The sequence below is a fragment of the Sinocyclocheilus grahami genome, unplaced genomic scaffold (assembly GCF_001515645.1).
Source record: "Sinocyclocheilus grahami isolate Dianchi unplaced genomic scaffold, SAMN03320097.WGS_v1.1 scaffold1511.1, whole genome shotgun sequence".
In the NCBI taxonomy this organism is placed as follows: Eukaryota; Metazoa; Chordata; class Actinopteri; order Cypriniformes; family Cyprinidae; genus Sinocyclocheilus; species Sinocyclocheilus grahami.
Genome location: NW_015506690.1, coordinates 45499 through 69937, shown reverse-complemented (window position 1 = coordinate 69937; position 24439 = coordinate 45499). Strand labels below are relative to the sequence as shown.

The 24439-nt window shown below is 36.2% G+C and overlaps 3 protein-coding genes and 1 pseudogene across 12 annotated transcripts in view; 3 read left to right on the top strand and 1 right to left on the bottom strand.

Moving 5' to 3' along the window:
* The first annotated feature begins 939 nt into the window (after window positions 1-939).
* On the top strand, window positions 940-2698 carry LOC107570832 (serum paraoxonase/arylesterase 1-like; annotated as a pseudogene).
* A 991-nt stretch (window positions 2699-3689) lies between these two features.
* Window positions 3690-7350, top strand: LOC107570834 (serum paraoxonase/arylesterase 2-like). The gene is made up of 9 exons (XM_016257100.1): window positions 3690-3965; window positions 4147-4217; window positions 4337-4392; window positions 4792-4957; window positions 5281-5407; window positions 6302-6502; window positions 6621-6702; window positions 6874-7002; window positions 7155-7350. Exons 1-9 carry the CDS (start codon window positions 3862-3864, stop codon window positions 7314-7316), a joined length of 1098 nt encoding a protein of 365 aa, XP_016112586.1. The 5' UTR covers window positions 3690-3861; the 3' UTR covers window positions 7317-7350.
* A 1000-nt stretch (window positions 7351-8350) lies between these two features.
* Window positions 8351-15051, bottom strand: LOC107570835 (engulfment and cell motility protein 1-like). The gene is made up of 7 exons (XM_016257102.1): window positions 14779-15051; window positions 13999-14135; window positions 12014-12126; window positions 11086-11193; window positions 10767-10846; window positions 9219-9296; window positions 8351-8950 (listed from the first exon to the last, which is right to left on the bottom strand). Exons 2-7 carry the CDS (start codon window positions 14076-14078, stop codon window positions 8738-8740), a joined length of 672 nt encoding a protein of 223 aa, XP_016112588.1. The 5' UTR covers window positions 14079-14135; window positions 14779-15051; the 3' UTR covers window positions 8351-8737.
* fxyd6l (FXYD domain containing ion transport regulator 6 like) overlaps window positions 10524-24439 on the top strand; it is a 26790-nt gene continuing 12874 nt past the window's right edge. For 3 of the 10 annotated variants that reach the window (XM_016257105.1, XM_016257103.1, XM_016257104.1), the window contains exon 1: window positions 10597-10729. In XM_016257105.1, coding sequence (XP_016112591.1) covers window positions 10708-10729 — 22 coding nt within the window. In that variant the 5' untranslated portion in view covers window positions 10597-10707. Of the gene's footprint in view, window positions 10730-23502; window positions 23965-24439 lie in introns of those variants that run through there. The other 7 variants (XR_001607092.1, XR_001607093.1, XM_016257106.1 and 4 more) reach the window with 7 other exon arrangements.

Genomic DNA, 24439 nt, shown 5'->3' with positions numbered 1-24439 from the left:
TTTAAGGCTTAATATAATTTAAACGGATGAGTTGACCCCTCCTCACAGTTGTCATGAAGGGCAAAATTAGCTATATAGATCAAAATCATTTTTTGAACCAGGCTGTAAACTTGTTTTTTCCTGCTGTAAAGTTGGGCATTTTAACATGGGGGGGTCTATGGGATTGACTCCTGTTTGCAGCCAGCCTCTAGCGGCCAGTTGACGAATTACAGTTTAAGGCACTTCCGTGTTGGCTTCCTTGAGAGAGAGCGGGAGGTTGCTGCTTGGTCCTATCGTATTTATATAACGATGACCTGCGATTACTGTTGCCTGAATACAAAAAATGTTTTCTTTGACTGCACGCTGTTCTGATCTTTGCTGCTACTTACTAACATGATAATTGGTGTTTACATAATTACTGCCCATGACAATAATCATAGCAATATTTATTATATATGTCGGATTGTCTTCTCCACAGGCATTTATCACTTCCTTACAGAGAACTTACCCAGAACTACCTTCCTAACTGTCTCCATATAGAAGGCATACGTAAATAAACAGAGATTTTTTTTTTGCCGCCTTTTCTGGTCACGTGCGGCATAAACATCTCCCCCGACAAAAGGCAAGTTTCAGAAAAAAATATCAAGATTTGCATTGATAAAAGCACAGCATAATGTAATATTATCAAATCATTTATTGTAGAATTATGTCATGTTTATTTGTTATTAATACAATTAACATGTCATTTCAGGCATTTGTATGTGGCAGATATTCTAAAGCACAAAATTGTTGTCTTGGAAATACAGAAAAACACTGTATTGTCTCATGTAAAGGTAAACACCAAACTACATAAATGTTCACACCTTATTTGATCCCAAACAGAATGTTTTGTTTTTTTTATCTATTAAAGTATAAAATTGACCTACTGGTAAGCTCCTCCCATCGAACTCAGATGAGCCAATGGCAGTTGAGTATCAGTTGCACAGGGACCGGAAATCTGACATCATAGGTTTCAGCGGCAGCGCCATAGAGAAACACTGGAAGATCCAAAGCTCTCATCGGTTTGATGGTGTTTATGCTACAAAAATGGAAAAACGGTGTGCCTGGGGTACTTCAACACTGATTCAAGGTATCCTGAGAGGATGGGCAATGGAATTTATTTTATTCCATTTCCTAAATCCAAACAAAACAGTGCGAAATGTTCCTAAGCATTCAACAATCCTAATGAAGACGAAAACATTCATTTTCTGGTTGTCATACTCTCATTAAGTTACAATTTTCATCTGCTCAAGCAGAACGTTAATGTCATCTTGTGTTTCAGCAAGGTATCTCTGGTTAAAACTAGCTAACATTAATGTTAAAGTTAGCGAGTCCATATACCGTACCACCAACCTAAATAGCTAACTATTCTCACATCATGTACGGTGAACGTGATTTCACCAAGTACAACATGTTCCTGGAACAACATTCCAATCAACCAATCAGAATCAAGAAATGTCAGTTTTAGGCTTACAATCAGGGTTAGATGCTTCTTCACCCTTGTTATTCACCTATCATTTCCCTCTGATTTTAGGAATAAATTATGGGTACACTCTTAAAAATAAAGGTGCTTCACGATGCCATAGAAGAACCTTTTGTAGGGTTAGGTTTAGGGGTAGGTATTGGGTTAGGTCTATATTTTTGGACAGAAAGATGTTGATCTAGGAACATGTCTTACTTGGCAAAATCACGGCGACCCATCATGTACAGCTTAGGTCACAAACACATAAACGAAGGTCTACATTTCAGTGCCATTCCATATTAAACTGGATAAATGTCAATTAGTTTAATCTTACCCTTCCGTACATGAACAGTGTTGATCCTGGATGTTGTCATCTGTGATCATGACGACCATAACATGCATCTCCCGCTTGCATTGTGATCTGTGAATCCTCGCTTCCAAATTTATACCCACAATATTTATTTTTAAATCTTTTATATATCCCTCTTGAATGGTGGTCTTTCTGTGTCCAAAATTTGTCAAAAACTTCTTGGGACAGGTTTTCACACTGACACCTGTCAATGTGCAAGCAACTCCGTTTGATTTTCAGAGTTCACAACAGTAACTAAGGGGGGCGGGGCTAGGTCAATTGTAAGTTGTGTTAGCTTCAAATGCAACAAACATGAAACAATTTAGTAGTCTTTTACTTAGTAGAACCAACTACTCTGTCTGCTATTGTTAAAAATACTGCATGTTAATTTTTCTTACCCAGGAGGTTGATGTGGGGTCACTGTGTGACAACATTGAGGTGGACCATGAATCTGGAGATCTATGATTGGGCTGCCACCCAAATGATCCACCTGGTTCTGAGGTGTGTGAGTATGTGTATTGTGTAGTGTTTACTGTTTAGTGCCCATGCTCAAATATGATGAGCTGTCGTGTTTGAGTCTGGCTCTCGTCATGTTCTTATCTTGTATCCTTTCTCTTCTCACTATCTCCTTGTCTACTCCCAACTTTCTCTGGGTTACAAATCTATAATATAACCTTGTTCTCCTGTAGGTTATCAGGATTGAGAACATGCTATCGGAAAAGCCCCAGGTGACTCGGGTATATGCAGATGACTGCAGTGTGACCATTGCTTCTTCAGTGGCAACCCCATATGGAGGAAAGCTGCTCATTGGAACAGTATATCAGAAAGCTCTGATATGTGACCTTAATTTGTGAATATACTCACTTACGGGGAAGAATAAATATTGACTCGAGTGTTTGAAAGAATTGAGTCTGAATAGAGTAATTTCAAAGGCAACAGGGTATGGTAAAATGTGAAAAATCATTCCACATGATATAAATTTGGCTAAACACAGACTAATTGGGTTACAAACTACAATCTACTAGATATGCAAACTTTAAGTTAAACAAGTAAAACTTGATTTACCATATGTTTTCAGTATCTGTCTTGACACTTGATTTTACTTCTTGAGTTGATTGTGGTAAAAAAAAAATATTTGATCAATTTATGATGTACACGCAACACAAATTAACATTTACTCTCATTGAACTTAGCTACCAATTAGCGAAAATATATAATAGTTAGGCTACTTATTGATATGAATTTGTATGTCATTTTATTTTACGTTTTCGTACAATTTGTTTATGCCCCACTGAGGCATACTTAAAAAAATAACCTTGCGTTTCCATACAAATCACATTGTACGAATTCATATATAACAGTCACCTTGTAAAATAGCTACGTTTTCTCAGATTGGGTTGATACCATATTCTGAACGAACTTTACAATCCAGTCACGTTAATCACATTTTGACTTGTTTGAATAGTAACAGGAAAAAAGCTGTGACTCAACTAACACAAGCACAACTCCCTATTCAGATAAATAAAAAGCTATATGATTTAATTTTAAGTTTTCTCTTTTCAAAAACAATTTTCCAAGCCCAAGTCTAGATATTTTGTCAAGATTTTGCAATGCCAGTGATTGACAGCTAGTGTAACTGCTGATCCATCATGAATAACACACTGTTGACACTCTCAAAACGTAATATAACGCAAATACTGCCATCTGTATATTGGCCAAACACCAAAAACATCAGAAAAATAGCAATGCATTCTGTAAAAAAATACGCGACTTCCCATCTAGAGGTACAGGCACGCTACTTCTGGGTTAAGTCCAAGGCGGATATGGCACGGTGTTGCCAAGTCCGTGATTTACCCGCGCAATCGGGGTACTTTTACACTGTTACCGCAGGTTAAAGCGATCTCCTCGGAACGCGATTTCGACCGAAGGCACGACCGACAAAGGGGGAAACGCGATTGGGCTAGTTTTGATTAGAAATCGGGCTGGTTTGATTTCGCAGACCTGGCAACCCTGACAACACTGATAAGGGTTAATGTTGTTTACGAGGGTTTCAGACATTATGGGCAAGTTAGCGATACTCTCGTTGGCTGTTATTTCTCTGGCAGCTTTCATCGGAGAAAGGCTCGTTGCACTTAGGTTGGTCGATATTTCCAATCGCGTTTATATAACGATTGCTTCTTTGCATGTCAAGCTTTTCAATTGCAATAAAGGCTTTCTTTGTCTAAACGCTGTTCTGACCTTTGCTGCTAACGTTACTTTTTTTTGTTGCGAAAGATAATAAATGTTTAAATTTGTTTAATTGTAATCCTTTCCACAGGCATTTATCACTTTCCTCCAGAGAACTAACACAAAACTACCTTCCTAACTGTCACATGATAGAGGGCATAGGTAAGTTATATACACTTTAGACACACTGTATATGCTTATCTGTTATTTGCTGGTCTGTTTAAAATGTAGTGTGTTTATATGTTTCTAACACTTTGAGGTTATTTCCGTGTTTTCAACAGAGTATGGGGCTGAAGATATCACCATACTTGACGATGGATTGGCTTTTCTGAGCACTGTATGTCATGAATCTATCACTAAGCATTTTGATTAGTTAATCAGACAATACTTCATTATTAATCAAAAGGTGTGGGTATATTCCTGGATATATTCAAATTCTATTACCAACGTGCAGCATGAGGCTAGAGTTGAATCAATGCTAATGATGTCTGTTCAGCTGTTAAATTGCATAATAAGCTAATTATACTAAGTATAATAGTGTAAATATTGGTAGATACTTACTGTTTTCATCAATTGTAAATCAATACAGAATCTTATTGTATTCATACAAAGTGTAAATAGAAGTGATATTAAGGGTAAATTGTCTGAGCAGTGGTGGACAGAGTGAGTGCAAAGAGCCTTTTGAACTTGCTGTAAATAGACGCTGTTCCAATGAATTATGATGAATTAAACACAGGGCTTGAAGTATCCAGGCTTACCGTCCTATTCCGATGACCCTGGAAAGATCTACTCCCTGAATCTGTTGGATTCTGATCTGAAAATTAAAGCACTGAACATCAAGGGTCAGTTTGACAAAGGCTCTTTTAATCCACATGGAATCAGTGTGTACGCAGATGTAAAAGGTTTGCCATTTTTATTAAATAAATACATTTCTAGCGTTAATCTGGGTTGCATGCAGTTTAGTTGATTCCTCATATATATTTAATTATGTACACTATGCAATGTAGACACTTTTGAATGTATGAATGGATTTTGTATAATGTACTGTACAATACCTACACAAATAGTTTATTTTGTGAAATGTTAAAACTACATAGTAAGGAAAACTAGCCACCTAGTGGTCAAAAAACGTTTAACAATTTGTCCATTTGATCTTCACTTTTAAACCCTATAGGTATACCTTTGATTTAAGTCTAATCGTTTATGAATTATTTTCTCTCTACAGATGGAGCCATATATCTGTTTGTTGTTAATCATCCTCAAGGCAAAAGCCAAGTGGAGATTTTCCGATTTGTTGAGGATGAAAATGCCCTTCAATACATCAGGACCATCAGGCATGAACTCCTGCACAAGTATGTGCTTCTTTAAACACAATGGGCCTCATTCATGAAACTATATGAGTAAATTGAGTAATTTGCTCGTAAAACAGACCTTCCCGAAACAAAAATAAGGATTTCAACATGTCCTCTCAAAAGCGAATGAAAAAGAAAAATTTCTCAGATGCAGAAATGGAAGTTTTGTTATCGGAAGTACATTCAAAATGCAGCATTTTATTTTTACGCGAACATAGTGGAGTATCAGGTCCTAAAAAAAGGAAGCTTGGCTGCACATTACAGATGCTGTTAATGCAGTTTCATCTGTTAGTCAACCAGTCATTATCTCTGCAAGTTTCTGCCAAATCTAGCAATAGCGCTATATCAGCCATAGGAAATGTTTATTGTTATGCCTCATTCTGGCCATTTTATAGAAAACCATTTCCGTAATAATTAAGAGACTAATTGGTACATCCCTAACAAAAGTAGCAAATTAATTATTTGATATAAGTGTTACATTTGCAGATTATATTACTGCTGTTCATAATAGGCCTAATAGTAAAAAGGAAAACACAGTATACCGTGTATAATTACTGTATATTATTTTATCAAAATGCTGCGTGATAAATACGTGATTATATAAGGTAAATCATTTTTATAAACCTGCATTACCATCAATGAGCAAAACGTTCAGATGATTTGCAACCCATTTACGCGGGGCTGGGAGGAGGTGTACATTCTTTGTGTACCAACTAACATTTGTAAAATACGAACACTTTCATGAATCCCAAAATTTACGTCAGAACAGCTTTACGAATGATTTACACAAAACTTCGTTCTGCTTGTGTTTCATGAATGAGGCCCAATGTTTTTGCAACCTTAAACCTAATCAGAAATTAAATTGTTTATTGTTTATTTATTTGCATTTGTTAGTGTAAATGATATAGTAGCTGTGGGGACCGAAAGCTTTTATGCCACCAATGACCATTACTTCACTAATGAGATTCTCAAGGTTATGGAGCCACTTCTGTCTTTGTCCTGGTGTGACATTGTTTACTACAGCCCTCAGACTGTGCAGGTTGTGGCAGGGGGCTTTCCATCTGCCAACGGCATAAATATCTCCCCCGATAAAAGGCAAGTTTCAGAAAAAGTCACAAATTTTTATTGATGAAAGCATAGTGTAATGTAATATTATCAGTGCATTTCTCATGTCCTCTTGTGTTGTTAATACAAGTAACTTAATTTATTTCAGGCATTTGTATGTGTCAAATATCCTGAAGCACAAAATTAGTGTCTTGGAAATACAGAAAAACACTGTATTGTCTCATGTAAAGGTAAACACAAAACTTGATATTTGTATCCCATATTGAACATTTGAGTTTTAGCTTTATTGGATGTTAGCTTTAAACAACCATGAAAGCACATTATGACAGTTTTTTTAGGAGAACACACTGCTGATTTGTTAATATTGTTAATGTAACTGCATGTTAATTTTTCCTACCCAGGAGGTTGATGTGGGGTCACTGTGTGACAACATTGAGGTGGAACGTGAATCTGGAGATCTGTGGCTGGGCTGCCACCCAAATGGTCTCAAATTCATGCTTAGTGATCCGAATGATCCGCCAGGCTCTGAGGTGTGTGCGTGTTTTGCAGCAAATAGATATTTAGGAAAGAATGTGATCATTGTATTTATTGGCAATTTGATATTCATATTTTTTCTTTATTATTTACTGTTTGCTCTCAGTTGTAAAACTGTACAAATCAATAATTCCTTGTTCTCCTGTAGGTTATCAGGATTGAGAACATCCTGTCTGAAAAGCCCCAGGTGACTCGGGTATATTCAGATGACGGCAGTGTGATCATTGCTTCTTCAGTGGCAACCCCATATGGAGGAAAGCTGCTCATTGGAACTGTATATCAGAAAGCTCTGATATGTGACCTTAAATAGTGAATATAAATAAATATTTGACTTGGATAGGGCATATCATTTCAGATATTGTCTTTTTCCAACAAACAAATGAAAGACTAGACATGCTAATTGTATTTGGGTTGTTGATCTTTAAAATGTCAATTAGCGCCAACATTGTTCTGCGGTGACATGCCATGCTTCAATTTAAAAGGTTTTAAACTAAAGTTTTAAAATCATGTAATTATTTTACATTCCACTTGGGTGGAGTGAAACTTATAGTTTTAGTTAACTTATGACTTGATTTTACAATGTCCTATAATTTTGTAACACTAAATATTTTAATAGTATATGATGTCAGTGAAAACAAACAATTTATGATAATACATGAGTGAACTTTAAAAGCAATATTCCTTCAAGCTGATAGTTTTATAGTAACAGATAATACTGGAATTAATGTGTTGCAACTATGATAAGCTTAATGGTCTCTTTGGGTAGATAAAATGCACTAGGATGTGTCCGAAGTGTTTTGGATGTCTATTCCTCATGTTGTGTTCTGGTCGTTTTGACCTAGGGAGGTTTTTTCTTTTTCCTGAAAATGCTAGTTAAGGTTATCTCATTGGAATGAGATACTTTCTCACACAAGGTATAACCATTTGTAAAAAAGAAAAAGGCTGGTCAGGAACTCTAAATTAGATAAAGGATTTTCAGCACAGCATAAAGGTTAAATGTTTTGTTTTAAGGACCATTGATAAGACCAAGAATTGTACGAGAATTGTACAAGTATGAATGATACTAGTGTGGAGTTTTTGAGCAACTCAGAATATAATATGATGCAAACTATATATTGGGGAACAGGAAGGCAGTGTGGTTGTCATTATGTTTTGGAAGAGAAAGGGCATCCAACTAAGCAAACCAAAGGCCTTTTTATCTTAAAGGCTAAAATAATTTGTGTTCATTGGAAATAATTAGAAATAATTTATTAAGTGGCACTTTAATGATGTCGAGTATGATTTAGTTGACTTGATTACTCTGAAATCATCCTTCTGTCCAATGACTTGCACATTTATTTAAAACAGTCATGTGAGTTCTGTGTATGTGTTCATGATTTAATGTAGCTTCTGAATTTTATTTTAATCCATGCTCAGTATTTTAGGTAGATATGCACTTTACTTACACAAAAGGGTTGCATGATACCAAGTTGAATGTTCATTAAAACTGATGACTGAAAAGAATGTTACTGTGAGTTTTTCCTCTTTGCAGAACAGTAAAGTCATGAGAGGCATTTCAATGAAATAGAAAACTAAGCATCACATCATAGTCACAATCTAGAGGAAAATGTATGATTTGAACATTGTTCTGTCTATACGAGAGGAAAGTGAGGAAACACAAATAACAAAAAGAGAAAAAGTGAGCACTCTTTACAGCTGATTATCAGCACGAGTAAGGACTTTATTCCAGTCTCAAGTGTGCTTTTGGCTAAAATCGTAAACGAAGTCATAAGTGCTGGGCTCTTTGGGAACAGGAGGCGGGACGTCAGGAATCTGAATGCTTTCGAGGTCCAAGAGGCGAAGTTTCAGCTCAATAGTAACCAGAGTGTCCATATCTGATTTTGTGAGCTCACTTGTCATCTCTTTTCCCAAAAGAGCATTCAAGCCATCAGTCCAAATGCAGTACTAGTGAAAAAATGGTGTATATAATAGAGTATTATTAAGGATTATGCATGAATTCAAGTTGCGCTTGAGTGATATATCAGAGTATTAAAAATACTTTTAATAATGGCTTTGATGTCTACATGATTAGGTAATATTATCTTATGAAAAACAAAGGTTCTTTATCTTTCCACGAGACCAAAAATACATTTTATATGTAATGTAAAATGTCCTGTCGACTGTCGATGTAAAATGTCGACTGTCCTCGCCTTGTATGCTGTGATATACTCACTTTATGCTTGTCCGGAGCAATGAAGTTCAGATATTCATCAGAGTTATGAAGAATGGAAAAAGACAGCTCCAGCAGCTCCTGAAAAGCAGAGGAAGAATAATCTGCATGCCCTGAGTACCTGACCTTGCTTCCTCTCCCACAACTTCCATTTGTACTTTACTACAGGTGCCTTTGCACAACAGATGGCTTCTGTCACCACTACACCCTCCTCAGTTTCCAACAAGGACAACGTAGAGCTGTGAAATGCTGATACTGATCAAGTTATAAAAATAAGATTTAAGAGAAGAATGTCCCTTCAATTATTACAAATTTATAGGCAAATGTAAATCTTTCACATGAATAATAATGACACAAAAACGTGCATCATTTCAAAAAGGACAGCAGACGTTCCTGAAAATAACAGTAGCCCCTCACTGCAGAACAAAGGGGTTGGATCCACATCTAGGGGGTGGAGATGGGTGGGTTTAGGGATCAGGGGTGGAGACGGGTAGGTTTAGGTATATGTACGGTGGGAGGAGTTGGATCTGGATCCAACCACGCCCCCTGGATCTTATGTTCTGCAGTGAGGACCATCTCGAAAATAAAGTGTGTTGATTTATTCACCGCTCTGCTCAGTTAAGCATTCGTCAGACTAATTCAAACGCGTTAATCATCTTTTTGAACTTTTCATTAAAAAAACCGGTTCATTATTTAGGCGATTTATTCGAGAATTCAACAACATAGTAGTTAGGTGGGTTGTGTCCTTTTGATTCAATGAAAAGAACCTATTCATATGAGTCATTTGTTCGTTTTTTTTTTTTTGTATTGCAATGAAGCAAACTGAAAAATCAAACAATTCAGGTAAATTTCATTGGCCGTAACTTTTTTTTAATTATTATTATTAGCCTATATACAGTAGGTGTGTCGGCTGGCTCTTCTAATGCCCTGAATATGGCAGGTTTGTCATCAATACATAAACATCCACACATAATGCATCCACAGCACTTTAGTCATACGTTACGTTGAAGGTACCCTAGTGTGTGTGTCTGTGTGTGTTGTGTGTGCAAATATAACCTAGCCTACCTACAAGAGATTGTTATCTCATGTCATTATGCCTACTGTTTGCTTTGACTTTAAACAATAGCTAACTCAGCTTTAACTATAAACAATATATTTTTCTTTTTTGAAAGTCCAGAAAGACACCTTTTGACATGGATGGTCAATAAGAGAGTAAGGGGCCATTCATATAGAACACGTTTTTACCTTGTTTACTCCATTAGTCCTTTATCCACATCTAACCACTAGATGGCGTCATTTGGATTTAATTGGCATTGTTGGATTAATTTCTAATTGTTTTCAGATGTTGATGTGTCTGAAGCCACCATTGTACTCTTGCATTGTTCTGCCTATAGTTTTTTTAACTAGTTATCATCTTGAGTTGAAGCCTGTAATTTGTCTCTCTTCTTCAGTAAAATCAGCCTGCCTTGTGTGCTCTGAGTTTGGATCCACTATGCCTAGTCCTGTCCTGTCTGGTGAGATTAGTTGCCTATTGCAATAATTAATTCTTACCTTATTCTTAAGTGCTCCTTTCTCCCTCATGTGTGGGCAGTCTTTACCCATAACCACTGCTTTGATATCTGCTACTGTCACTGGACGTAGAAGAAATGTTATGTAGAGTTAGAAAATTTAGAACAGTAGAAATTATATTCTATCTTACTATGATTGTCTAAAATGAGCATGTTTAGCGCTAGTCTGACTCAAACTTGTGGGTCAATATGATGTCAACAATCAACGTGATGAATAATACAAGTCATTATAGATAAAAAAAAAAAGACAGTAATTTTCATTTACAACTATGTCAATTATAATCAAGAAGTGTGTTGCTCACCTTTCTCCTGGAGAGAGTCGTGTGATATTTGTCCTTGTGAGAATTCCTCTATATCTCCATAGTGTAACACTTTGTGATTTGGTGATAGACGGCAATACCAGAATTTGTCTAGAGGAGATGATGGGAGATGGATACAGATAAGAATATGCATGTTATGTACTGTGCAAGTTATTGTTTGGCTGATTTCTTACAACTTGCTTTTTACTGTCCTCATAATGATCCATTCCAATTAGATTTTATAGGTATTTTTTTTTCCACTAGCACGTCAACAGCACTGTAAATGAAAATCAGATTTTAATTAAAGCAGCAGTGACCTGAGAAAATCACTTTTGATTAAATGCTTCATTGAGTCTGTGCTTGTGACTAACTGGCTGCCCTTTCATGCTGAATACTTGATGAAGATCTCATATCAGTAGGTTTGGAAATAAACATGAAGAAATAAAGAGGGCACAATAATAATACAGATTTCTTTTTTTTTCTTTTTTTTTTTTAGAGAGAGAGAGAGAGCATTTGCATTGCGAGTCCCACATACTGAATGAGATTATCCTTTTAATATAATGATATCTTTAAGTTGTGTTTTAATGTAATGCAATATCAAACAGACCAAGCATTAGGATAAAGTATACTCAGGGGAACCTATAGACTGTGATGCCCTATATTTGAGTAGATTATAAAAAAATGTGCATAATATGAATAGACATTAGGCTTAATAGCAAGAGTTCAAGTACTGTATCTTCCTTTAACTTATATATATATATATATATCCGATATCAATGAATTCGATGTGATGTTTTTGTTAGTGGTAGCTAAACATTACATCTATGCATCTGTGTTCAGATACATCAAATGGTTTTTCTGAATCTGTGATGCATGAATACGTTTACCTGTGCACATGTGATTGTATCCTGATTTTGAATGAGTAACTGACCTTGTCTGCGACGAGCACTGATCTTCCTGAAGCATGTGCCCTCACACAGGCGGTTCAACCTCTGCTGTTTAATCAGCTCGATCACCTCTGGCTGGAGCTTTTCTCGTAGTTCTCTTTGGAAATTGAAATCAGACACATTACCTTGAACCAGCAACAAACCAGTGGCTCTTCATGCAATCATTAAGACTTTCTTTTAAAAATGTGAGAAGCAGCGGAATGAAAAAAGAAACCAAGGTTTTAAAACAAAATTTTAAAGTCACCATGAGATCAAATTGACAATTTGTATTTTTATGGAATATTGCAGTGCTTATTATAAATTATTTATCTGTGCAGTGTGCACATCTTTTTTTTATTATTTTACTCATGATTTCACAATTCTGAGTTTATATCTCACAATTCTGTTTTTGTTTCCAAGAGTGTGAGACAAACTCAGAATTCAGATTTTTTTTCTCTGAACTGAGTTCAGTTTACATCTAAAAAATTTTTCTCCCACATCAGAATAAAAAAAAATGTTAAAAGGTCATTGTGACTTAAGTTCTCACATTCTTGACTTTTTTTCTTGCAATTGCGAGTTTATATCTCACAATTCTGACTTTTATTCTTGGAATTGTGAAAGAAACTTAGAATTATGAGGAAAAAGTCAAAGTTGTGAGATTAAAAAGTCACACTTAAATTTATTTATTTGTTTATGTATTTATTTGTTGCAAAAATGGGCTTCCATACGTTTCATACTATACATAGGGCTGCATAATTTGGGGGGGGGGGGGTGTAAGGGCTGCACAATTTGGCTTGAATATCAATATGACTGTAAAATAATAATGATAATACATATAGTTGTGACTTTTCATCTCATTCTGACTTTTCTTACAATTCTGAGAATTGTGAGAATAATAATACATTATTATTATTATTATTATTATTATTAATAAAAATATATATATTTTTTTATATTACAGCTGTAAAATTACAATAATATTTATGTCTTAATCTCTTTCTTTATTTTCAAGTTTTAAAAACCATCAAAAATGTTTTCACAGAAAACTGCCTGAAGCCCTTAAAGCTCTTTTGTTAAGCACTTCTTATTACATGTATGGGAGGATGGTTGGCACCTTATATGTTCCCAAATGCATATTTAGGCAACTGAAACTCAGAGCAGGTGTTGCTCCACACAAACTCCATCTCTGCATTTACTATGAACCGAGCTGTTCCGAGACACTGGAAACACCTGCAGATCATGAGCCGCTCATGTGTAAGAACACAGTGCTGCGCTTCACTCTGAAGCATGCAGCGCATCCATTTCATTAAATTGCAGCCTTTGCGTTTTGATAATCGCACTGAGCCATATCACGATTTCCGTTTTTTGATTAATCGTGCAGCAGACCATTGCATCTTCCGTTTCACGCTGACTTTAAAAGTTGAATCTCTTTTAATGCGGCACAGCGTTTGATAAAAATGAAAAGCAGCATGAAGCAGAGTGGTGTTTTACAGAAAAAATATTTTTAAAGATCACAATGGAATGGAAAAAAAGTTTTTGGAATATGGTGGCTAGTCCATAAAATGATTTTAGCAAATGGCTGCAATATAACAAAGAGTGAAAAATTTAAGGGGGTCTGAATACTTTCCGTACCCACTGTACGTCACAATAAGGAAGACCATTGCATCTTCCGTTTCACGCTGACTTTAAAAGTTGAATCTCTTTTAATGCGGCACAGCGTTTGATAAAATCGAAAAGCAGCATGAAGCAGAGTGGTGTTTTACAGAAAAAATATTTTTAAAGATCACAATGGAATGGAAAAAAAGTTTTTGGAATATGGTGGCTAGTCCATAAGTTAATGGCCAGCTCTCACCATAAGATGCATTAAGGAAAATTAATTAAGAACTAAACAAGAAACTGATGTCTGACAGGACAGTCAAAACCAGCAGTGTATTGCTTTATTTCTGAAGTCTGAATGTGTGGTTTCTAGACTGTGAGAGGATGTACTTACAGCATTGGGTGTGATTTGGGGTCATCCTGGCTCAACATCTCTGACTTCAGCGAGGGCCTGTGAGGCCTGGCACTGTCCATCGTGTTAAACTGCAGTGTGACACTTTGGGTGGCGTACCTTTTCTGTTTTTTCTCCACCTGCAGAGGTGCAGACATGGTCATTCAAATAATTGAATCGACACATCTTTTTGCTTTGTTCTTGAAGTGATTTTCTTTGGCTTGATGGCCTGGAGGCTTCACCAGTTGTCATTCTAGTTTGCTGTTGAGAAGTGTTTTGTGAGTTATCAGTGCTGTTGGCTACACTGCAGTTTATTCAGTTTGAGTCTTCTCTTATGTAATACTTTATCTGTGTGGCTTAATGGAGTTTTTCTTTATCTCAGACCTTGCATGCGTTTGTGTGACTGTTGGGTACTGGCCTGGCACAGTACTGGTTTATATTCCAAAACGCGCACACACACACACACACACACACACAAAAGCAGATATAATTTAGGGGTTTGTATAGTAAAGCTCAGACCTGATCTATTTATATAATGGTATCCTTGCCCTGTGATGCACTACAAAAACATGAAATAAATGTACAATACTTTAGAATAATAATAATAATTATTAGAAATATTAATATTATTTGTTTACATTAACTCCATTCTAATCTGCTCTATATGATCATGCAGTGTTGCCAGTAACAAAACAATAACAAAACATCACCCAATCATTCAGTTCTTCGACTACTCATGTGATTCTCAGCTTACTGTGTCATTCAAAGGCTCGCTGTACTTACGTGTCACAGCCATGTCCAGTGTGTCAGTGCTGAAATTGCATGTGTATATCGAAAAGGACTGAACCATAAACACTGTTAGCTGGTCACAGTGTCAATAAGGCGAGAGTGAAGTAATGCAGGTAAAAGCAGATGGTCCTACAGCCAGAATAGTTCTCTCAAAAGGAGAAGATCCCCTCTGCTTGTGGGTACAGGACAAGAACGAGGACAAACAAAGTAGTACAACCCAGTGAAGTAATTTCCCATTGACTCCTCACTGAAAGAAAGACTCAGTTCTGAATCATAAGAACGCTGCTTTGCTTATGTTTATATGAGCGAACAGCACTGATTGGACAGATGCCTTGGTGGTGCCAGCCAATGAACAGCTGGCTGTGGTCACATGGGTAGATCACAGAGGGGAGAGCATGAGCAGGTTGGATGGGGGATGGGGGAGGACAGGACCAAAAAATTATGACTTGGACCGTCTGACTGGCTAAATTGCAGAGGGCTTGTGCTGCTGTTTATCAGGAGCACCGTCAGATACAAACGCCCATGATGAGAGTCTGTGACATTTATTGTGAAAAAGAAAAGGTGTGACACTGAGATCCAGTAGCATCGTTCTCCCTCAAAGCAAAAGCCAGGGGTGTAGTCATTAGAATTCTGTTGTCATGGAAACTGGTTCAGTGTGGCCTGTCGGCTGGTGGCGGGACTCTCTGTCTACCCCTGCCTTACACCATAAGAGCCTTGCAGCCTCTTCTTCTTATTGGCTCTTTCACTACCCTCCCATCTTCTCTTTTCTTGACATGCAGTACGTAAGCGATCTGGACAAGGCCACATCAGATCTGTGATTGGAGATGCTGTGATTCATGGACTGCTTCAAGTTCATTACATGTTGGTATGAGGGTAGATTAGAATTTCAAATGTTTTTGTTTAAGATAAAGGTTAGTCACCAGGTAGGGGTAAGCCATATGGTTGGTTTGAATATAGAATTCAGGGTTTCTTTTCCTCTGCGTTTTATCATGCAGCCCGGTTTACGTTAAAGCATTTGATGGCGATACCAGAGACTTTCTGGCAGTTCACCTAAAAAGTGATAATTGTCATTTACTCACCCTCATGTTTTTCTAAACCTGTACGACTCACTTTCTTCTGTGGAACACAAAAGGAGATGTTAAGTAGTATGTTCACACTGCTCTTTTCCATACACTGAAAACATACAATAATCAAGGGATGCATTTTGGGATTCGGAAATGACCAAAAAGCCTCAAAGTAGTCTGTAAACCTCGTATGATATGCTCCAAATATTTTCAGATAACTTGGAATATAGCGTTTGGGTTGTATGGACGTTTATGGTGCTTTTTTGTCATTTTTAGGGCTTGATAGTTTAAACACTAGTGTAAAACGGTGACCACAGTTGATGTGAATGTTCCCCATAATCAGAGAATGATTCCTCTGTTTGATGAAAGCTCCAATTATTAAACAGAAAAAGGAAATGGTGCATAATTCGAGTTCTTTTTAAAGTGTAAAAAGAGGTTATTTCTATCATTTAAATTCATAAAGAAACACAAGAAGCATATAGCAGTTCATACACTGACCAAATATACACTGTAAAAAGATTCCGTAAAATTTACGGTAAACAAAACGGCAGCTGTGGTTGCCGGAATTTTACCGTAAAAAATACGGTAGCAACGTTTTACATTTTAACTTAAATTTACAGTTAAATACCATAATTTCATTAACTGATATAATGTTAATATACCAACCTATTGAAGTACTGAAATCTGATTTGTACCTTTGTAATACACTGATAACCACCAAATGCAGGTGGTGATGAGAAAGTCACATGATGAACCAAAGCCCATCACAAGCAGCTTTTAAACAATAACATATATAGAAGGTGCACAGTGTCATTCACACAAACACCAAACACCATCATGGTAACGCATATGAAACTGAAATAATGCAATAAACATTAATTTAACAACATTAGGTGTAACACACAACCCTAAAATACAAAACTGATAAGAAAAAAAACTAGGAAGAAACAGTTATTTCAACAAAAAAAACATCAAATTTGAAATGTAACTCTTGGAATGTCCATTTACGGTTATTCACTGTAAATTATATGGTCTTTTTCACTTCCAAAAACGGTATACTACCGTAAAATTAATGTCCAATACATGTAATGTCCAATACAGTTTTTCACCGTATATAGTAGGGGAATTTACCATTTACCATTTAACAGGTTTTTACTGTAGCATTTTTACAGTCTTTTACCGTTAAATTCACGGTCATTTTTTTACAGTGACTACCATTCAAAAGTTTAAATGTTTTTTGACACAAGTCTCGTGCTTCTTTATTTGATAAAAAATAAGCAAAATTGTCACATCAGTAATCTATAAATATTATTACAATTAAAGTAACTGTTTTCTATTTTAATGTATTTTAAAACATTTTATTATTTTAATTTCAGAAGCAATTACTCCAGTCTACAGTGTCACATAATCCTTCAGAAATCATTCTAATATGCTGATTTGATGCTTAAGAAACATTTATTATTGTCAATGTTGAAAACAGTTGTGCTGCTTAATTTATATTTTTTTGTCATTCTTTGAATTGAAGGTTCAAAAGAAGAGCATTTATTTGAAATAGAAATAGTTTGTAATGTCATTACTGTCAGTTTTAATCAATTTAATGCATCCTTGTTGAATAATTAAAAAAAGAAAAATCGTACCAACCCCTGACTTTTGAACGGAAGTGTGTGTGTGTGTGTGTGTGTGTGTGCGTGCGTGTCTATATAAATCGATATCTAGTAAGAAGCATCACATCAAACTCTTTCACAATCTGAACGAGAGAATGCTAGATATGCCAAGCTGCTTCTTGCAGTCAAAGAAGGGGGAAAAAAACTCACCAATTTGCAGTGTGCTATACTGATGTAAATGCCCTATAGTTGCAAACATTTCTCTGCAGTGTCCGCATGTTTAATGTCCATAAGCCACTAGAGCTACTGTGTTTTTTCCTTTCTTTGTTTGAATAAATGTCACAGCACTGCAACACAGGTGGTGGATTCAGTTCCTCAAAAAAAAAAAACAGTCTGTTTCCATTTCAAGGCCACAATATTGTTCATGAGCACTTCTCCATAAGGACCTGAATTAAACTTGTCAATAAGGTTTTGAAATGGGACCACAAATAACCACAGAGATTTTGAGGTGCGCTAAACAGCAGAGCTCCACAGATTTATGTAAAGCTACTGGTGAGTTTTAAACATTCAAGAAGTCCTCACAATAAATCATATGCATTTTAAAAAATAATAGTCAAACTAGTATTCTATTTGTTGTAAGTAAAATGTTAGATTTTTCTGCACTAAACATGAGAATATGCACAGCATGATATTCATAACCCTGTATGAAGCAGTTCCAGTGTGTATACCAGTACAATTAAAAGGCTTCCAACAGACTATTTTGTAATGCCAGGCTAATCTTAAATGTGTTCTGAAAGATGTCACCTCTAATGTGATCAATGTAGGAAGCAGAAACACCATTGCAGCAGCTTTAATCAACTGGCCCTCCTAATGAGTAAGTCTCAAGACTCATAATAGGAACAATACTGAGCATTTATGTAAGGTGGGTTATGTAAGAATGCTGACATCTGCCAAACTGAGCATAGCTGACCACCTCCATCTCACATCTGTAAATTTCTACACAGGCCTATAATCATATTTGCTTCAGATTTTGAAATCCTCACCCACATACAAAAAAAATCTAAGTTTATCTAATTTTCTTCTTGTCATAGTGGTGATGGGATTGACTCATGCTGGTTTCAGAGCTCAGTGAAATATTCATTCTTTACTTTGGCTTCTCTGCTGCCTAAGGGCCTCTGAATGTCTCATGTCGCTTTAAGGTCCTGTGGATTTCTTCAATAATTCAGACGTTTTGCAGGGATGCAGGCAGCAATTTCCCAAAAGAGATGCTAAGAATACTGCAAGGATTTGAGTGTTTTACACCATCTAGGGCTCTTAAAACTATGCAAGTTACATATAATAAAAATAAAATAATAATAATAATAATTATTATTATTTATACATATATATATAAATTAATACTTATACTAGTTTTCTTGTTTTATTTATTATTGTCATTTATTAATTATTTATAAATGTAGATTAAAATGAATAATTTCTTAATAGTTTTTATTAATTACTACTACTATTTTATTTTTATTATTAAATATTGTAATAGTTATTTTGTTTATTTATATTTTATTTATTATTAATTCATTTATATTTATACATTATAGAATAATAATAATTTCTTAACTCTATTTGTTGATTAATACTTAAGTATTACAATTGTTCATTTATGTTTGTTTATAATTTATTATTATTATTATTAATTCATTATTTATAAATGTACATTGTATTTATTAGTACTACTACTGGTCATAGCATTACGGTTTTGGTCTATATAAAATAAATTGGTTCAGATAAACCGGCAAACATGTTTGACAATTTTTAGTGTGTACAGAAAAGAATGTTCTTAATATTAAATAGGGTGAACTAACATGCCTTTGACTGTGTGTGCTTGTGGCTGGAGTGGGTGAGGGGTGGGGGTGTTTTAAAAAAATAAGTATTTATGGGTCCTTCAGTGACCAGAGTTTTTTCAATATTTGTTTGCTTGTTTGTAAATGACGATTCATCACCGTCTGCTCGGTGGTAGTACTGTCAAACGATTAATCGCATCCAAAATAAACAATTTTGTTTACATAATATATATATGTGTGTGTACTGTGTATATTTATTATGCTTATATATATATACACATATGTATCCACACACATTCAAGTATATATTTAAGAAAAATATGTTACGTTTATATATTAAATATATGATTTAAATTATATGAATATAAATATATACATGTAAATATTTTCTAAATATATGCTGTATGTGTGTGTATTTATATATACATAATAAATATACACAATACACACACATAGATTATGTAAACAAAAACTTTTATTTTGGATGTGATTTAATCACGATTAATCGTTTGACAGCACTACTCGGTGGCATGGAGAACTGAAAAGGTCTTTAGGGAATTTGTCCATGGAGCAGTAATGCATCTGCTCTGCATCTCAGAGTTGGGTTACATAAGTCCCTTTTACTTCTGGTCACTGCACATATGTATCTCAGTCCTTCTGCTGCTTTCCCTTAAACCGAAGCATTACATCAGTCTGCACTCCATCAGTGACTGGAGTAGAATTCAACATGTTTCGTCACATTTCATAATAAATGCAGATCATTGTATGATGTCTGCTTCATATTTGTCTTCATTTTGACCGTCAGTGATTGATATCTGAATAGTTCATTTAGTTGTTTTTTGTTTGCAGTGTTTTCCCTTTTGCAATAGCTGAGCAGTTTTGTAAATTGTAAATGCCAATAGATTTGCTATTATTTAGCTCTCCATCTCACTCCAGTGGACCACGGCATTGGGATGAGATGGAAAGTCTTTTCCATCAGTCTAAAGGCACATACGAAGGCTGCTATAACAATGACCCAGCATCTGCCAAGGGCACACCTGCTTGTTTCACACTCTGACGTCACGGCCTATTTCTGGAGCGAGACACTGTTGACACTGACCTCCTCCTGCATCTTGGAAACAATTATAACTGAAGTGTAAAACTTGTTCTAATACAGGAGCTTTCAAACATGTGTATTCACTGTGAGAACAAGGAGCAGTGTAAACTAAAACTAGTGTAAAACCAAGAAAGATTTATGTATAACAATACAACTCCTTATATTGCCTCATTAAAAGGTTTTACACATCAGTGAATAGTACTTTTGAAAAATGTTTAAAATTCATGAGATGGAGACTTCAGTCATATTAGTACAATAATAAAGACCGATTTATTCTGCATGGAACAGAACTTATTGGGGTTTTTGAAGTATGTGAAATAAATAACCGGTCAAATACTTAGATTTTTGTGTGATGCTGCGTCTTCACTGGAAAAATAAATGGGAGAAGAAATCATTTTAATTCAGAATTTAGTCAATTTCACAAACCATTACAAAGAATCGTAAAATAACAAATTAAATGTGAAATTAAGTAAAATGACTTCAATAGCTTTTCTTCTAAAACGACTTAATCTTTGTTTTATTTAGGCTACAACTTCGAAAAATCACTTTTTACAGTGTTTCTGCTGGATGTCGGTATAACTTGAAGATGACTGCCGTATCAGCCAGTGCAACACACAACATTACTGTGAAGAATACAATAAAGAAATATCCTATGCATGCAGGCATTAAAAAGGGAAGACATCCTACAGGGTGTTTTGCTGCACCTCAGTGTTGGAAAGTGTAAGTACATTATTTTCTGCCGGTATTCTGCCACAGACTTGCTCTAGATGAATAGCGCCACCATGAGCATCACCATATAACAACTGACTGGTTTTGCAATAAACATGGGTCCTTTTTTACTTGTTTTTCTCTTTTCAAATCTGTTAAGTAAAAACACAACAGCAGCAGTGTTGACTAAATAAGTGCAGTGGTTTAAAGGGGATGCATTACTGTAAAAAAATGCTGAGAATACTGTAGCCTACTCTTTAGACAAAAGGAGACTATGTGTGGCGCAATGCAACCATACTCCCAAAGAGAAATGAGTTTCAAGCACTCCTTTTATTTTTGTGTAAGCCCCTGGGTGTTGTGCAAAAACACTATCTGTGGAATTTGTGGAATCTCGGGAGAGGCTTGTAAACAGCCAACAGACAATCATCGTCATTTGTCTCCCAGGCTTTTAATCATTAGGTCTACAGATCTTCAGCATTAAATCTACGATTTACGTTGTGTTATAGTACTGAATAGAAGGTAATATTACGGAAGGTAATATTATGGTAATTAGGCAGCTTTAGTGTCAGGATCGTTGTTGGACGAAGCAAAGAAAACACAAATACTATGTGTAGGCTATCACTTTATTAATATTTTACAAATCACATCGTGTTTAGTCTTTTAAAGTAGTTTGTTTAAAGGTGACATATTATGAAAATCTGACTTTTCCAGGTTTTAAGTGCTATAATCAGGTGCATAACCCAGTGCATCTACCAACCAAGAAAAAGTTCTCTCTCTATCTCGCGCTAATTCAAATAAATGATATAATTAGCCTAATTAATTCAAATAAATGCATCTCTGTGTCTGATTTAAAGCAGGCCGAATGCTAACGAGCCTTAAAGGTCCTATATTGTCAAAACTGAAATTTCCTGGCTTTTTTCACGATTACTGAGGTCTAGTGGCTATTTAACTACCATATAAGTTTCAAAACAGTCAGTCCACAGTAAAATTCACACAGCCTGCTTTAAATACAACAAATGCTTAAAACTACAGTCACCGCCTTCAGTCACCACCCCGAGCACCGCCCACCGTCCCCCTATTGCCAAACCCCCAGACAACATCGCGTCCATGCTTTTGCTGAGCAAGGACGACACTGAAACATGTCGAAAAGGTTAACTTTAACCACAAAACCAGATCGGCCGACCTGTAACGTTACACGTTGTACTCAAAGGATGGACAATCAGACAGGATTGTTACTATGAGGTGGATCACATCTAACCTGTATAGTAAAGACAATCTCACCGTGTCTATCTAGTCATGATGATGTGTATATATTTCAATTTCAGCAGGCAACTATTTTTACAGATACACTTTATTTTGCCTTGTGAACTGGCCGAGCCTTAATGATTCTGTTTCTTTACATGTATTTGCTTATACTGACCGTTGCATCCAATCGTGAAATACAGCATTTAAAAAAAAAATTGGCTATCGTTGTGGGAAAAAAAAAGATTTCGGGTTCGGGCTCTAAATTTAACTGTGCCGCTCGGGTCGGGTCAGACGATCTTGGGGACGGGCCGGGTTCAGGCTTCACTTTAAAGCCCGTGCAGACCTCTAGTAGGGCTACATCTCCAAGATCTGTTAAATAGCTACATTTAGGAAGCATCTGATTTAAAGGTCCCCTGAAGTGCCTTGAAACAGGCAGCGTTATTCTATGTGGTGACGTAATTTCAACTGAAACAGGAAGACAGGGCGAGACATATCGAGCAGCCCCGCCCCCTTTTTAAATTAGCCAATAGCGTTTTGTTTAAATCTGCACGGGTCAGAGCCCTTGGGCTCGGTAAGCCGCGGTTGACAGCCACAGTCTAATAGATTACCACTAGATTCAATATGAAACTCGTAGTAAATCAAAATAGTGATCATAATCATGCTGAGGCTGTGTAGTTTTAAAAGTGTTTAATATATGCCCACTCACGCATATGATCGGCTCCGTGCGATCTCAGCCACCGCTTCAACTTATAGTGTAGGGGGCGGGCGCTTCGGCTTCTAGAGAGCGTTTGATTGGTCCGAAGATTTGATGAGAAGATGAAGTACGTTGTGAAGTCAAAAATAAAAATCGTTGAGCCGGTTTGGCGGAAGTGACAAACGAAAAGTTTTGAATGCTTATATCTTCTAAATGCTAATTTTGTCACTGTTTTGGAGCACACTGCCTTATAAATAACCTAAGACTAACATTGATACTAACACCCAAAAAACTTTAATTTTGATTTCATGGGGACTTAAAAAAAAATGTGCCTGCAAAGCAAAAAAAAAAAATTGCAACATGCCATATCATAAACGCCTTAAGAACATGCTATAATTGTCTATTTGACATGCAGTTTTGTTTTGAGATGGCACTTGGCACATGAGCTGACGACCCAATAAACAGCTTACATCTTCCACATGAAAACGCGTATATCAAAATAGGCGTCTCTGTGATGGTTGCGCGAGGCGAACCTCAAGAGATTGCACCCTGAATATTTCCTAAAGAAATTCCTTTAAAGGTCGATAGCTTGCCTGCCTCCACCTTCTGGGTCAGAGGTCTACGGTATAAAGCAAACTAGCAAAGCTGAGCTGAGTTGAGCTGGGGAGGAGTCGAGTTCTGCTACACAGGCGCGCGTTCGAACAGCAGAAAATATGTGCATGTAGACTACAACTATGACTACGAGCAGCTCACAGTTTAAGGAATAGCGCCTTTTGAACTCGAATAAGAAGATATTAGACTTTGCAATCACCATTTCACTAATTCTACAGAATTTGTGTATAATATACTGTGTCGTCGAGAGATTGCTTCTGATTTGCCCCAGGGATTCAATAAAACCGGATTCTTTGTGGTGTTGAGCAGCAGCAAGCTGGTAAGACTTTTTCACGCGCTTTGCAAATTTTTTTTTTGAAAGATTAATCGGCTATTACGTTAACATAAGATTTCTTGCATAACTACCACATGACTCTTTATAAGTGTTTGCTGCCTTAAAATCTGTTGTTCAAAACGATCTGTACAAAAATGATCACGTGCAGTTTATGAATGCAACCTTGAATGCATTGTTAGATTTATAGTTTGCACTTTCTTTGGTTAACATATCCAAGAATGCAGTCTCGATTATATGAGCAGCTGGAGCACGTTGCCATCTATGTCACATTACAGATTGTTTTGCTGTTTTGCACGCCATGTTTCACGTTTTTGGTCGCGTGGTCATAAGAATGTTTACTGTATATGAGATTAGATTAGTTATGAGATAATGGGGATAAAGAAGCTGCTGCCACCAAGAATTCTGTGAAATGTCACGGAAGTGGGTTAAATGGGGGGGGGGGGGGGTTTTACGTTAGTCT